Source organism: Mus musculus, chromosome 2, assembly GCF_000001635.26.
Source record: "Mus musculus strain C57BL/6J chromosome 2, GRCm38.p6 C57BL/6J".
NCBI lineage: Eukaryota > Metazoa > Chordata > Mammalia > Rodentia > Muridae > Mus > Mus musculus.
Window position 1 is genome coordinate 23,253,618 of NC_000068.7, and position 16,870 is coordinate 23,270,487.

Sequence of the window (16,870 nt, forward strand, 5' to 3'; positions counted from 1 at the left end):
CTCTTTGTGTAGCCATTCTGTTAGTCTATGTCTTTTTATTGGGGAATTGAGTCCATTGATATTAAGTAAAAGTAGTTGTTGCTTCCTATTATTTTTGTTGTTAGAGTTGGGATTCTGTTTTTGTGGCTGTCTTCTTTTAGGTTTGTTGAAGGATTACTTTCTTGCTTTCTCTAGGGCGTAGTTTTCGTCCTTGTTTTTTTTTTTTTTTTTTTTTTCTTTCTGTTATTATCCCTTGAAGGGCTGGATTCATGGAAAGATATTGTATGAATTTGGTTTTGTCATGGAATACTTTGGTTTTCCATCTATGGTAATTGAAAGTTTGGCTGGGTATAGTAGCCTGCATTGGCATTTTTGTTCTCTTAGTGTCTGTGTACCATCTGTCCAGGATCTTCTGGCTTTCATAGTCTCTGGTGAAAAGTCTGGTGTAATTCTAATAGGCCTGCCTTGATATGTTACTTGACCTTTTTCCCTTACTGCCTCTAATATTCTATCTTTATTTAGTGCATTTGTTGTTGTGATTATTATTCATTGGGGGGGAATTTCTTTTCTGGTCCAGTCTATTTGGAGTTCTGTAGGCTTCTTGTATGTTCATGGGGGTCTCTTTCTTTAGGTTAGGGAAGTTTTCTTCTATAATTTTGTTGAAGATATTTACTGGCCCTTTAAGTTGAAAATCTTCATTGTCATCTACTATTATCTGTAGGTTTGGTCTTCTCATTGTGTCCTGGATTTTCTGGATGTTTTGAGTTAGGATCTTTTTGCGTTGTGCATTTTCTTTGATTGTGTGCCCATTTTCTCTATGGAATCTTCTGCACCTGAGATTCTCTCCTCCATCTCTTGTATTCTGTTCCTGATGCTCGCATCTATGGTTCCAGATTTCTTTCCTAGGGTTTCTATCTCCATTGTTGTCTCCCTTTGGGTTTTCTTTATTGTGTCTCCTTCCCTTTTTAGGTCTTGTATGGTTTTGTTCAATTACATCACCTGTTTGCTTGTGTTGTCCTGTTTTTCTTTAAGGACTTCTACCTGTTTGGATGTGTTTTCCTGTTTTTCTTTAAGGACTTCTACCTCTTTAGCAGTGTTTTCTTGTATTTCTTTAAGTGAGTTATTAAAGTCCTTCTTGATGTCTTCTACCATCATCATGAGATATGCTTTTAAATTCGGGTCTAGCTTTTTGGGTGTGTTGGGTATCCAGGACTGGCTGAGGTGGGAGTGCTGGGTTCTGATGATGATGGGTGGTCTTGGTTTCTGTTAGTAAGAATCTTACGTTTGCTTTTCACCATCTGGTAATCTCTGGAGTTAGTTGTTATAGTTGTCTCTGGTTGGAGCTTGTTACTCCCATGATTCTGTTAGCCTCTATCAGCAGACCTGGGAGACTAGCTCTAGGAATTTCTTTTCTGTTCCAATCTATTTGGTACTCTGTAGGCTTCTTGTATGTTCATGGGCATCTCTTTCTTTAGGTTTGGGAAGTTTTCTTCTATAATTTTGTTGAAGATATTTATTGGCCCTTTAAATTGGGAATCTTTGCTCTCTTCTATACCTATTATCCTTAGGTTTGGTCTTCTCATTGTGTCCTGGATTTTCTGGATGTTTTGAGTTAGGAGCTTTTTGTCTTTTGCATTTCTTTGACTCTTGTGTCAATGTTTTCTATGGTATCTTCTGCACCTGAGATTCTCTCTTTTATGTCTTGTATTCTATTGGTGATGCTTGCATCTATGTCTCCTGATCTCATTCCTAGGTTTTCTCACTCCAGGGTTGTCTGTTTGTGATTTCTTTATTGTTTCTATTTTCATTTTTAGATCTTCATGGTTTTGTTCATCTCCTTCCCCTGTTTGATTGTGTTTTCCTGTAATTCTTTAAGGGATTTTTGTGTTTTGTCTTTAAGTACTTCTAGCTGTTTACCTATGCTTTCCTGTATTTCTTTAAGGGAGTTATTTATGTCCTTCTTAAAGTCCATCATCATGAGAAGTGATTTTAGATTTGAATCTTGCTTTTCTGGTGTGATGGTGTATCCAAGTCTTGTTATGGTGCTGTTGCTTATGTTCTTATGATTGCCTCATACCATCGGATTATCTCTAGTTCTTCCTGCCCTTGCTATGTCTGACTGGAGCCTGTCATTCCTGTGATCTTGACTGCGTCAGAACTCCTCAAAGTTCAGCTGTCTCTGTCATCTTGTGATTCTAGGATTCTGTGATCCTGAGATCCTGGGTGTTTCAGAGCTCCTGGGAGTCAAGCTGCATCTGGGTCCCTGAAATCCTGGTGTGACCAAGCTTCTGTGATTCATTGATCCTGGGTATATTAGAGTGCCTGGGAGTGGAGCTTCTTCTGGGTGTTGAGGGACTGGCTGTGGAATTAGCACCCAAGTTCTGCTCAGGGCACCTCTGATCCTGTCATCCCGGGAGTGTTAGCCTGGGAGTGGAGCTCCCTCTGGGTTTTGTGGGACAGACTATGGAGTTCTCCCCAGTACTGGCTAGTTTTGTGTCAACTTGACACAGGCTGGAGTTATCACAGAGAAAGGAGCTTCAGTTGGGGAAATGCCTCCATGAGATCCAGCTGTAAGGCATTTTCTCAATTAGCGATCAAGGGGGAAAGGCCCCTTGTGGGTGGGACCATCTCTGGGCTGGTAGTCTTGGTTCTATAAGAGAGCAGGCTGAGCAAGCCAGGGGAGGCAAGCAAGTAAAAAATATCCCTCCATGGCCTCTGCATCAGCTCCTGCTTCCTGACCTGCTTGAATTCCAGTCCTGACTTACTTTGGTGATGAACAGCAATGTGGAGGTGTAAGCTGAATAAACCCTTTCCTCCCCAATTTGCTTCTTGGTCATGATGTTTTGTCCAGGAATAGAAACCCTGACTAATACATCCCCCAAGGTCTGTTCAGGGCACTGGCCCAGACCAAAAGGAACCTGTGCCACTGGTCAGGCAGAGTTCCTGGGTGCCTGGGTATCACTGGTCATAGTTACTCCCCAGTGTTGGGGCAGATGTTGTGTCCTCCTCACCTCTGATTATATGATCGAGTTTTTTTCCTTGATGCTTAGTTTTGTATATATTTTTAATACTTTATATATTCTATATACTAACCCTCTGTCAGAGGGCCATGAACTTAAGTGATTAATTTGAAAGTTACCTATGAGAACTCCGTTTTTTTCCTAATTTTTCTTGGTTTTATTATTTGAGTTGTCATATTACCTTTTGCTTTTTAGCAAGGGGTAAGAAATGTCCACACTGGAGGGTAATAAGTTATAATTTTAATTTTGTATTACTGAGTATTAGTTATTAATTATACAACATTATAAAATATCTTATTTCAAAATATATCCAGAAAGTGATTGAAATGCAAGACCCTTTTACAACCAATGAAGCAAGCGTGGAGAAGACACAAACCCGCAGACCAGGTAAATTCAGAAACAAACTCTGAAAATAAGTTGTGTAGAATATTGAAGACAAACTATTCCCATCATCTTTACGACTTATTAGATTTTATGTAAAAGATGCAGGTGGCACTGCCAACATCCATACTACAAAGTAAGTTATATACAACCATGAGAAAATATTTTTAAATTGTAGATATTTTCTTTTCATATTTATAATATTCATCCTCCCCTTTTCCTTTCCATCTCCTCTACTGTCTCTGCTCCTTCCTCCTCCCTCTCATCTTTATGCTTTTTCTTTAATTATTATTATACACATGCATGCATTCACACATACACAAATATATATTAATGCAACCTGCTCAGCCCATTCAGTGTTACACATACGTATATGTTTTAAGGGATGACCACTTGCTACTAGATAATGGATTATGGGCTAATCTCTGGGGAAGACTGATTCTCTCTCATCAGCCATTAGTTGCTGGTGGTTCTTCATCTAGGGTGGGGCTTTGTGAGGTTTTGTCCATCCACATTGGCGTGTCAGCAGCTTTTGCTTTGTTCATGTCTCATTTAGACAACTATATTGTCAAGTTTCTATGGGTGCACATGTCCTGGTCCTCTGACTTACAAGTCTCCACATCCTTTTCCATGATGTTTCTGAGTCTTAGGTACTGTATGTATATTAGTTGGGTCTGGCCACCCCACTGGCAGGTGTTCTCTGTGTTTTGGTCAATTGTGGATCGATGGTCTCCAATAGCTGCAAAAAGTTTCTTTGATGAGGGGCTGGAACCATACTTAACTGACTGTATGACTAAACATTTAGAATGCTGTTTGGGCTTGGTTAATTTTTGTCAGCTTGGTATAATCAGAGAGGTGGATACCTCAGTTGAGGAAAAGCTTCATAAGACCAGTGTATAGCCAAGCCTGTGGGACATTTCTTCATTACTGACTGATGTGGGAGGCCCCAACCCATTGTGTTTGATACTACCCTTAGGCAGGTTTTGAATGGTTTAAGAGGGCAGGCTGAGAAAGCCATAGGAAGCAAAGCAGGAAGCAGCATTCCTGTATGGCCTCTGCTTCAGTTCCTGCCTTTAGGTTCCTGCCTTGAGTTCCTGCCCTAGCTTCCTTCAATGATGGACTATGACCTGAGAGCTGTAATAAGCCTTCTCCTCTTAAGTTGCATTCATAGTGTCTTATCACGCGCTTACCTCCCACCCAAGACACAGTTAGGACTTATACTGTTAGGAAAGTGGCAGTAGTGGGTTTTCCTGTAGGTCCCATGACTTCACCAGTCATGAGTGGCTAGCCAGGTTCACAGTACCAGGCATGCTTTCCCTCCCATTGAGCAGACCTTAAATCCAATTAGATAGATGTTGGTTAGCTCCAAAATATAAGTACCACTATTTCACCTTTGGGGACATCCTGCCATGCTAGTCCCAGCTGGTAGGACTAGTGATTGCATTTTTTCCTTGCCAGCTGGTGTTGTACCCTCTGTTGCTGTCAGAGCTATTCTTCATGGAAGAGGCTTATGGGTCAGACCCAACTTGATGACCCAAAGACCTACATCCAAAGTATGTGTTATTTCTAGCTGAAGTGACTTACCTTCAAAATCTTGGAGGAAATCAAGGGAAACAATAGCTTATGTTAGTTGGGGATCTCTTGGATTACCCTGCCCAGAAACCCTAAAGCAGATTTCTCATGCATGGTCCTGTAGGTTTTGTTAGATGATGTTTTAAAAATTAGATATTAACTTTATTTACATTTCAAATGTTGTCCCCTTTCCTGGTTTCCCCTCTGAAACCTCCTATTCCTTTCACCCGCCCCCCTGCTCACCATCCCACGCACACCTTCGTTCTGGTTCTGGGGTTTCCCTACACTGGGGCATAGAGCCTTCACAGGACCAAGGGCCTCTCCTCCCATTGATGACCAACTAGAACATCCTCTGCTACATATGCAGCTGGAACCATGAGTCCCATCATGGCACTTTGGTTGATGATTTAGTCCTTGTGAGCTCTGGAGGTACTGGTTAATTCCTCCTATGGGGCTGCTAACCCCTTCAGCTCCTTGGGTCCTTTCAATAGCTCCTTCATTGGGGACCTTGTGCTCAGTCCAATGGTAGGCTGTGAGAATCCACTTCTGTATTTGTCAGGCACTAGTGGAGCCTCTCCAGAGACAGCTATAACAGGCTGCTGTCAGCAAGCACTTGTTGGCATCCACAAAAATGTCTGTGTTTGGTGATTGTATATGAGATGGATCCCCAGGTGAGGCAGTCTCTGGATGGTCATTGCTTCAGTGGCTGCTCCACACTCTGTCTTTGCAACTCCTCCCATGGGTATTTAGTTCTTCCTTCTAATAATGATAGAAGTATACACACTTTGGTCTTCCTTCTTATTGAGTTTCATGTGGTTTGTGAATTGTAGCTTGGATATTCTGAGCTTCTGGGCTAATATCCAATTATCAGTGAATGCATACCATGTGTGTTCTTTTGTGATTGGGTTACCTCATTCAAGATGATATTTTCTAGTTCCATCCATTTGCCTAAGAACTTCATAAATTTATTGTTTTGAATAGCTGAGTAGTACTGCATTGTGTAAATGTGTACCACATCTTCTGTATCCATTCCTCTGTTGAGAGACTTGTGGGTTCTTTCCAAATTCTGGCTATTATAAATAAGGCTGCTATGAACATAGTGGAGCATGTGTTCTTATTACATGTTGGAGCATGGTATTGCTGGATATTCCGGTAGTACTATGTCCAATTTTCTGAGGAATCCACCAAACTGATTTCCAGAGTGGCTGTATCAACTTGCAATCCCACCAGCAATGGAGGAGTGTGCCTCTTTCACCACATTCTTGCCAGCATCTGCTGTCACCTGAAATTTTGATCTTAGTCATTCTGACTGGTGTGAGGTGGAATCTCAGGGTTGCTTTGATTTGCATTTCCCTGATGATTAAGGATGCTGAACATTGTTTTTTTTTTTTTTTTTTTTTTTTTTTTTTTTTTTTTTTAGGTCCTTTTCAGCAGTTCAATATTCCTCAGTGGAGAATTTTTTGTTTATCTCTGTACCCCATTTTAAAAATAGGGTTATTTGTTTCTCTGGAGTCTAACTTCTTGAGTTCTTTGTATATATTGGATATTAGCCCTCTATTGGATGGAGGATTGGTAAAGATCCTTTCCCAATCTGCTGGTTGCTGTTTTGTCCTATTGACAGGGTCCTCTGCCTTACAGAAGCTTTGTAATTTTATGAGGTCCCATTTGTCGATTCTCGATCTTACAGCACAAGCCATTGCTGTTCGGTTCAGGAATTTTTCCCCTGTGCCCATATCTTCGAGGCTCTTTCCCCCTTTCTCTTCTATTAGTTTCAGTGTATCTGGTTTATGTAGAAGTCCTTGATCCACTTGGACTTGAGCTTTGTACAAGGGGATGAGAATGGATCAATTCATATTCTTCTACATGCTAACTGCTAGTTGAGCCAGCACCATTTGTTAACCCCCCCCCCCCCACTGGATGGTTTTAGCTCCCTTTTCAACGATCAAGTGACCATAGGTGTGTGGGTTCATTTCTGGGTCTTCAATTCTATTCCATTGATCTACCTTCCTGTCACTGTACCAGTACCATGTAGTTTTTTATCACAATTGTTCTGTAGTACAGCTTGAGGTCAGGGATGGTGATTTCTACCAGAAGTTCTTTTATTGTTGGGATAGTTTTTGCTATCCTGGTTTTTTGTTATTCCAGATGAATTTGCAAATTGCTCTTTATAACTTTGTGAAGAATTGAATTGGAATTTTGATGGGAATTGTTGATTCTGTAGATTGCTTTCAGAAAGATGGACATATTTACTATATTAATCCTGCCAATCCATGAGCATGGGAGATCTTTCCATATTTTGAGATCTTGTTCAATTTCTTTATTCAGAGACTTGAAGTCTTTTTTTATACATCTTTTATCCCATGGGAATGATAATACTCTAGGAAGAATAGGTCTCTCCTGGTGGGACCCGTGCACAGGGGGGCTGTAGAACAGTCTCAGCTCTTGAGTGCAGATGGTTAGATGGCTCTTGAAGGGAGTATTATCACCCAAATGGTATAGCTTCATTTAAAATATTTGTATATGTACACACACACACACACACACACACACACACACACACACACACACACATTTAATTTTAGGTAAACATAAAATAATGCTTACCTATAGAATTTAAAAACACCATAGCATTATTTATTCCTCTTCTCTTCTTCTACCTCTATGCAGTCTTCCAGCTCCTTTCCATATTACACCTAGCTCAGTCTTTTACATTTCCTTTTCAAAACACCTGTTTCATACTATCGTTCCCCCAATTAGAGCTTCTTCCCCATGTCACTCCCTGCCATGGTCCCTTTTAATCTGCTTGGTTCTTGCAGTTACTCCAGGCTATATGTTCACATGTAAAGACTCCAAGATAGGAATAAAAACAAAATTGACATTGGTCTTTCTAGGTCTGGCTCACCTCACTCAACATACTGTTTTTAGTTCCATCTATTTTCCTGACTTCATTTTTCTTTACAGCTAGATAGAATTCTGTAATATATATGTATCATGTATTTATTATTGATTATTAATTGAACAATATTTAAGTAGTTTCCATTTCTGAGCTACTGTGAATGGAGTGGCAGTGAACATGACTAAGCAAACATATACAGAGTAGGGATGAGTGCTTTGGACACATGTGAGGGGTGGAATAACTGCATCATATGGTGAGTCTGTGCTTAGCTTCTTGCTGATTCACCACACCAATTGGCAGAATGACTGTACCAGTTTGAAATCCCACAGAGAATGAATCCTTTCCAGCATCTGCTGTCACTTGTTTTCTTAAAAAAAAAAAAAAAGTTTATTTGAGAGTTGTTACGTTTGCCCAGAAACAGTCTCCTGAGAGGGAGATGATGTTTGTAAGTCTCAATCAGACCATAACACAGTTACAACAGCCGCTTCATAAGAGAAATCCAGGTTTTGGGTGAAGCAGCTGGGAAACGTTTCAACAGAAGATAGTGAATCATTATACCACACTTTGTCAAAATTCAAGCTTTCTTCATTTTTTTTTCTAATTTGTCAGGCCCTGCGCAGTTTTGTCTTTTCTATTCCTTATTATATTCCTATTTAAAGAGAAAAAAAATTAAATAGCTAATTATGTAGACCTCTTCTGAGTTCAGTTTTATAGTAAAACTGTTTGAATAATTAGACTTCCATATTATTTTTTAGTGAATAATTTACTTATTTACATTTCAAATGTTATCCCCTTTTCTGGCTTCCCCTCTGGAAACCCCTTATCCCATGACCCCTCCCCCTGCTTCTATGAGGATATTTTCCCACTCCTCCACTCCCACCTCTCTGCCCTGGGATTCTCTTACACTGGGGCATCAAGCCTTCACAGGACCAAGGGCCTCTCCTCCCATTGATGACTGACAAGGCCATCCTCTGCTACATATGTGGCTGAAGCCATGGGTCGCTCCATGTGTACTTTTTGGTTGGTGGTTTAGTCCCTGGGAGCTCAGGGTGGAGAGGCTGGTTGGTTGATACTGTTGTTCTTCTTATGGGGTTGCAAATCCCTTCAGCTCCTTCAGTCCTTTCTCTAACTCCTCCATTGAGGACCTCGTGCTCAGTCCAATGGTTGGCTGTGAGTATCCCCCTCTGTATTTGCCAGGCTCTGGCAGATCCTCTCAGGAGATAGCTGTATCAGGCCCCTTTCAGCAAGCACTTCTTGGCATCTGCAATAGTATCTGGGTTTGGTGTCTGTATATGGGATGGATCCCCAGGTGGGGCAGTCTCTGGGTAGCCTTTCCTTCAGTCTCTGCTCCACACTTTGTCTCCATATTTCCTCCCATGAATATTTTCTTTTCCCTTCTAAGGATGAGTGAAATATCCACACTTTGGTCTTCCTTCCTTTTGAGCTTCATGTGGTCTGTGAATTGTATCTTGGGAATTCCGAGCTTTTGGGCTAATATCCACTTATAATTGAGTGCATACCATGTGTGTTCTTTTGTGATTGCGTTACCTCACTCAGGATGGTATTTTCTAGTTCAATCCATTTGCCTAAGAATTTCATGAATTCATTGTTTTGAACAGCTGAGTAGTACTCCATTGTGTAAATGTACCACATTTTCTGTATTCATTCCTCTGTTGAGAAACATCTGGGTTCTTTCCAGCTTCTGGTTATTATAAAGTTGCTTTGAAGAAACAGGTGGAGACACATGATGGGGCTACTGACCTGCCACCCTGGTAATTAGTGAACTCCAAGTACAGAAAAAAATGCTGTGTCAAAAACCTGGTGGATATCAGGGGTGGAAGAGTTCAACATCTAGATGCCACATGTGCATGTGCTGCTGTTCACATCATTCCAGGCTGGACTTGTTTTCCATTATATTTTACAATATGGTTTAAAATATATTTCCAGAGAGTTCACATGTTTTGGTGGATAAATAGATCTTTTGGTTGTTTACTTATCTCAAACATAGCAGCATTCAGGGTATGTCTGGGAGGCATACTGATATTTTATATAATTAGATGTTTGTCTTAAAAAAGCAAATATTCTTTTCAAATGACTTTTAACTTAATTGGATAAAATTATCTCTGATTTTAAAATGAATTCTACTGATGATAATAGAGATGATTGTTTTTAGGCAATTGTTATTCATAATTTATTATAATTAGCAGAATCTGAACTAGAGGTGTTCTCATTAGAAGAGGAAATCAGTTACAAAGAGACTATAAATAATCTACAGCAGGTATGTAAATATTTAAAGTTGAATTGTCAACAATGCTGCTTTGCTTTAAGACTTTAGCATAGTTAAAAGAAACTAACCAAGATTCTGCCAGCTAGATAGTTAAAAATGCACTACTCACTTTTATCTGGTTGGTTTAGGACAATAGTTTTTGACTAATGTGGCAATATCATTATTAGGGTTCTTCTAGATCCAAAAGAACCTTAATAATGATATTGCCATATTATATCTATAGAGTCTCAAAATTTTACTGATTTTTCAAATTAATAATAAGCCTATTGATCTGATTAACAAATTGTTGTATCCTATGAACATAATTGGATTTCATAATTAGGTAAGTGTAATTGTACATAGACTACAATATATCTGTTATTACTAGAATATCAATTTCTGTTTTGTATAATTTAAATTATCCAAAGCTCAACTTTTCAGGTGAGTCACTTTAAGCAAGCTAGGCCAGACCATTTTGGTGAACGTTAGATCTGGCAGCATAAATGTGGCAAACACTAAAATGTATCATATGCTGACAGATCTACCCAGAAGGGCTAGGGTTTGTCTTGAGAAAGTTCTCCATCTCAGAGGGTAGTTCTGGCAAACATGTATCCCTATTTTCACAGCCTCTCCATTGATAATGCTGTCCTGGTATAATTACTTGCAAGTTTTGGAGGTCTTTTCATATTTTAGATAGGTCATAGGTTGACCAAGACATTATTAATTTTCCCAAATTTAGCAATGTTGAAAGTTCTAATTCCAGAGAATTCATAATTTACCAAGTCTACATTGGGGTACAGGAGACAGAAGAAAGTTCTGCAACTGCCTAAATCATTGGAGGAAACTCATAGAGTTGTATTGTGAACCCACATATTTACTTTCCTTTTTAAATGTTTCAATTTATTTTCAGTAGGTAATCTGTTCATTTAAAATGATTGAGTAGCTACTAGGAACAATTAGTAAGATTTAGTAATGAAGCTATTATGGAGACAGATAACATCATAGACAGGTATGTGGCAGAAGGTCTTAATTAGTCATCTTTTTAAAAAAGATTTATTTACTTATCATATTTATCATACGTAAGTACACTGTAGCTGTCTTCAGACACACCAGAAGAGGGCATCAGATCTTGTTACAGATGGTTGTGAGCCACCATGTGGTTGCTGGGATTTGAACTCAGGACCTTCGGAAGAGCAGTCAGGCTCTTAACCGCTGAGCTATCTCTCCAGTCCCAATCAGGCACCTCTTATAAGGCCTGCAGGGAATGCAGGAGCCTAAGTTAGTGCAGCCTGATTTGAGCCTAATCCAATCCAGCTGTGTGAAAGAGGAGACTAATCTGAAATGTAAGATTAGTAGGAGGTGACACTAATAGGAAACCTCAATCTGTGTAAAGGTGTTGGAATTTAATATATTTTAACTTTGGTTAAACTAACTTACTTTGCCTTAAATTTGTCATTTGTGAGGTCAAGACAACATTGGGTTATTAAATGAAATAAGTCATGCAAATGTTTTATCTATGTATATAATATTAAAAACTGTGTTTATCATCTTACATTGTATCCAGGATTCTACTATGCACTCTTTGTGACTATGCAAGCTATCTCCAGGGTCTTCTAGTTCAAACACTGGATGAATCTTATTTAGCATTTCATAACACTTATATTTTAAGCAAAGTGGATGGTAATATGACAAAAATTTCAAAATAAGACAGTGGGTGCAAAGACCATTCAGCTATCTAATACTGGTGTCCTAAGTGAGCAATAATTCAAAATGAATTAAACAGATTACAAACACTTCTAGAGGTCTGACAAGGTTAAATGTTAAATACTGCATATATTTTGCCACGATGGTGGCATAGAATATATTTTTAAAAAGTATTACCAACTGTAATTTAGTTAATATGGCCTTGGGCAAAATGAGACAACTTTGACAGTATGCTATTTATACCTTATTGAAAACCATTTAATAAATTGATTTTCTCCTTTCAATTTTATGGTGCTATGAAAAAATGCAAAAGGAGAGGTTGTGTCATATCATTTCTGAAAAAAAATGTGACTTAGGTTTCTCTTGTTGTGTCAATACCATTACAAAAGCATCCCCATGAAGAGATGATTTATTTTAGCTTAGAGTTGTGTTGTAACTGACCACCAAGGGAAGTCAAGGCAGGATCCCAAAGCAGGGACCAGGAGGCAGGAACTGAAGCAGAGGCCATGGAGGAATGCTACTTACTGGCTTTCTGTCCCTGGCTTGCTCAACCTGGTATCATTATATCACCCAGGACCACCTGCCCAGGGGTGGCATCACTCAATAGTAGGCTGTGCCCACCCACATCAATCACCAATCAAGAAAACAAACACCTCCACAGACTTGCCCATGAACCCCAATGGAAGCAATTCCTTGGTATGAACTCTCTTTCCAGATGAGTCTAGCCTGATTCAAGTTGATAAAAATACTAACCAGAACATAGAGTTTCTTCTCACTGTTGTTATTCTGTGTAGGGTTTATTGTTAATAAAGTTCTTAAAATGTATCTGTACAGACTCTTCTTGTATTCTTAATACACAGGTTACTAGTTTTTATATTTCAAACTCTCTATGTGCATTTTAAAAATTGTAAAGATGCAGTCTTTTCTAGATATTTGAAATTCAACTTCTTTCCCACAGTGTTTATCCATAAAATAGTAATTTCTATAAGGGTTCCTCTTTCACGTCTTTAGATTTTGAATAGCTCTTTAAGTGGCCTCCAATTAACAATTCAGTTCCTGTTTCCACCGTCATTGTGGTGAGGTCACCAGTTTGAAAAAATTATCAGAAACAAGTAATGGGAATTTCATCAAGTGCAGCTACATTGTAGTACAGTGAAGGCAGAAATGACTATGAACACAGGGATGCATGATGGTAAATGAAACACACAAAAATTACAGCAGTATCATTCATAATTAGTTCATTCTGTTAAAACCATACATATTTCTTTTGTGACTAACAGAACCCAGGACAACGAAGTGCAAAGACAGATGCTGCCACTGAAAATCGAAGCCCATAGTTATCATGACTCCTGAAAGCATGAAGTTGGCTACCATGAACAGCTGAAAGAGAAAAGATATAGTTATATGATTAGAAAATATCTACTTTAGCCAGGCCTCAAAGAACATGATCAGGGTCTTAGGGACGATCTGTGATGAAAGAAATATTTTAAAGAACTCTTTCAATGTTGGTGCTGCCCTCATGCAGAGAGGAATTCTGGACCTTGTAAGAATACTGGCTGTATACATACTGTGCGATCCTTGTACTTTAGTCCTTCAGGCTTAGTTTCATAAAGTGGAAAACAAACCCACATATATCATGGAATACTTGTAAACATGAAAATAAAAACTGAGATGACTTTGTTCAGCTTTTATTGATAACCAATGGTATTATGTATTAATTAAAATTATCTCTACAGACTGTTGATTGATTGCTCACTTCAGAAGGACTTCCTATAAAAGATTTATTCCTTCAGTACATAGCAGGTTGATTGAATCAGTCTAGAACAGAGTATTGATAGTCCTATGCTAGAATAGTTCTGTGCTAGAAAGCAAGAAACTGAGTTGATAAAAAAATGTTATGAACATTAGTGGATTCAAAATGTTTTTATGATTTAAAACATTTAGAACTAGCAAATGAGTTTAAGGAAGAACTACGGGCTTTTCACTGTGGAAAGGGTTGTTTTGAATTATTTCACTAAATATAACACATGCGCTTTTATGTGAAAATGACTGTATTCTTCATATGTTAGATGTCAGCAGTATGATATACATCTATTTAGTATATTCTGAGTATGTCTTTTATTTCATAGAGTGCATTATTGGAGAGAAAGGAGAACATTCTAGCTTTCTTTTGTTTTGTTTTTTTGAGGCAGGGTCTCACTAGGTTGCCCTGCAGGGCCTGGAACTTGCTGTGTAGATCAGAATGGCTTTGAAGCCAAATGACTCTGTCTGCTGCTGAAGTGTTGAGATTTAAGGGACACACTAGCAGGACTGAACTAAGATCCCTAGCTTTTGTTTTTTTTAAAAAAAATTTAGTGCTGAGAATAGATGGCGAATATGGAGCATGGAGGTTTAATCTGATATGTATAGAATTTCTTGGCAAGTATGGGGGTAGTCATATGTTTGCCTATCAGGTACCAAGCCTCAGATTTGATACCCCTTCCTGACATATGCCTGGTGCTCCACATTCATAGTCCCAGCACTGGGATGTTGATGCAGGAGAATCAAGTTGGAGGTCAAGGGAAGGAAAGACCTGGTACAATAGAGAATGCAATAGAAAGAGCATCTGCCAGATTTGGAGGGTGCTGATGATGGTGAGAATCCAAAAAATCCTTAGCAAGTGTCATTCATTCCTGACATTGCCTAGAGATAAAATGTGAAGCACCAGTTCTGGAGGATCTCACAGCTTTAGATGGAAGAGGTCTTGAAGATCTCGATGAGGAAGGGGTGGGGGAGGAAGAGGAAAAATTCAGATATTAGACTGAATGACAATCCTGGATGAACAGGCACATCCAGTCATGACCCCATAACTTTTAGTGAGAAAACAGAGTTTCAGGAGCCTGTGAAGCATAACGGAAAAGGGGCTTGAAATGTCCAGAACATGATACCATGTTCTTAAGTGTAAGGTTCCTTTCAAATTTATAAGGAGAACCTTGAGCACATGTGGGAACTAAAGGCTGTGCTGAAGGCAAGTAGGCAAGGCAGGCACTGTAGCTTTCCATTTCATCTGGCAGGGGAGCCTGTTTCTGCTCCAAAGTTCACATCCAGCCACCAACACTGGAGTCAGCCAGGAAACTGCTTTCTGTAGCACCTGCTAACTTCCCTTGGAGACCACCTGGGGCTAGATGCAGTTTGCAGGAAGTGAAGTTGCTGAAACCCCAGGTATTTGAGCTAGAAAGCCTTTAGCAGAACATCCCCTCAGTCTTTGCAGTCTTGAGTCCAGGTAAACCATGCTTCCCTAATAGTGGCCAGGACTACTCTGTGCTGGCTGACATGGGCTGTCCAGTATCCAGCAGACACCCATCCTCCTGTGTTTACAAGTGCTGCCTGTCAACAGTGGTATGTCACCACCACTCCTCCACCCCCTTGCACCTGGCAATTGACAGAAGTCTTAGTACTGCTGCCTTTGGGCAGCTTGCTGTGGCAGTTGCTGGACTTGCTTGCTCATGCTCCATCTGGCTTAGGGGAAAAAGGTAGCCAAGGGAGGAGCAAGGCCCACCCTTAACACCATGAAGGAAATCCTGGGCTTCTGGAATCAAAGTCAGTTGTCCTTACCATCCTCTTACAACCAGAGTTGGACCTTTCTGGGTCCTGGACATCAATGTGACAGCGTTGGTACCCTCCCCTTTCCTAGACACCTCAATGCTTACACGGTCTTGTGAAAGTGCCACAAGGTTATGAGCCTGGATGATATTGCCATAGTGTAGCATAGGCTTATTCTCAGCAGTAAAGGAAGGAATGGCTGAGACAGGAAGAGCAAGTGACTGAAACTGGGAGGAAGTCAAGGGGTAGGCTGTAGAGATGAAGTGCTGGCTATCTGGACAAGGGATCAGGGAGAATAGAGAGGCAATAGTTATCTACAGCCAGAAAGGACTTCCTACTAACCCATGGGCCTGATATAAGGGAAAGGGGGTGAAAAAAGCCACCAATCCCCGAGCTTCCCACAATACCCAGCAATCCCTGAGCACTTCCCATTGTCCCAAGCTCAGGACTTGAGATTCCACCAATCCTCACTCTGGAAATCTCTGCCCTGAGAAACTCCATTCCTTCAGAAATCATACATAACCACTGCCCCTTTGTCCAGTTCCTATTGTCCACTACTGGAGCAGAGGGCAGCCTTCCCTGGATTCCTTCCTCCTCTTCCTAGATTCTTCCCTTCAGTAAATCTCCTTTGTGAGATTTACTGCCTGGAATGACTCATCAGAAGAAGCTGAGAAGAAAAGAAGCAAAGATTAGAAGAAGCAGAGAAGAAGAAGCTGGGCTGAGGCTCCTGAGTGCCTCAGCTCAGCTGGACATATCCTTCCTGGGGAGCTGCAGTGCCTCTGCTGAGGAGGCTTCCTCTTAGAGCTGTAAGGTTCCTAAAATCTCACATCTCAGGATACTCTTCCCTTGGGGTACTGTCCTACCTCAGAGCTGTGTGGTTCCTGGGTGTCAGGGTCCCAGGATGCTCTTTCATTTGTGCAGAAACCACTAACTCAGGTGACAGAGAAAACACTACCTTTATAAACTTTGTATACTTTGTAAACCATCAAGGCAAGAAAGTGGCCAAACTGGAGGCCTAAGGAGCTCCAGAGACAAGGCCCCACTCCCAGACTTTCTAAGGGCCCTAACTGTTGGTTTTCTAATAGCTGTAAAGGTCTTTTTTAGCTCCAAGGAGGGAGAGTGACCAAGCCCTTCCCTACAAGAAAAAAATTCCACAAATCCCTGAACAAGAAAACCTACCAATTCCTGAGCTTGAAGGCAACAGAGTGGAAGGCAGGAGCCTGGGAGTCCAGGTTCTTATCATCACCACTCTTGTCTACCTAGAACTACCCATCCCATCCATAGCTCCAGTCTCCTGGTTTCTGAGATGTCAGACATGCTGCACTTGCCTGGTTCAGTCTTGACAGTGTTTGCTTGCATTCCTGGGTTGACAATTGCATTTAGTTAATGTGTGTATGTGTGTGTGTGTGTGTGTGTGTGTGTGTGTGTGTGTGTGAATGTGTATGTGTGTATGTATGTGTGCTTATGTGT

At 40.2% G+C, this 16,870-nt stretch overlaps 1 protein-coding gene across 3 annotated transcripts in view; it reads left to right on the forward strand.

The window, feature by feature from the left end:
• Positions 1-13,512, forward strand: part of Potegl (POTE ankyrin domain family, member G like) — a 62,382-nt gene extending 48,870 nt beyond the window's left edge. The window contains exons 10-12 of one of the 3 annotated variants that reach the window (XR_003953719.1): positions 3,314-3,386; positions 10,053-10,126; positions 13,099-13,484. Coding sequence is in view for 2 of the 3 variants with exons in the window: in NM_027635.1 (NP_081911.1) it covers positions 3,314-3,386; positions 10,053-10,126; positions 13,099-13,155 (204 nt within the window). In the remaining variant the exon portion in view is untranslated. Of the gene's footprint in view, positions 1-3,313; positions 3,387-10,052; positions 10,127-13,098 lie in introns of all 3 variants that reach the window. The other 2 variants (XM_017319257.2, NM_027635.1) reach the window with 2 other exon arrangements.
• Positions 13,513-16,870: the final 3,358 nt, after the last annotated feature.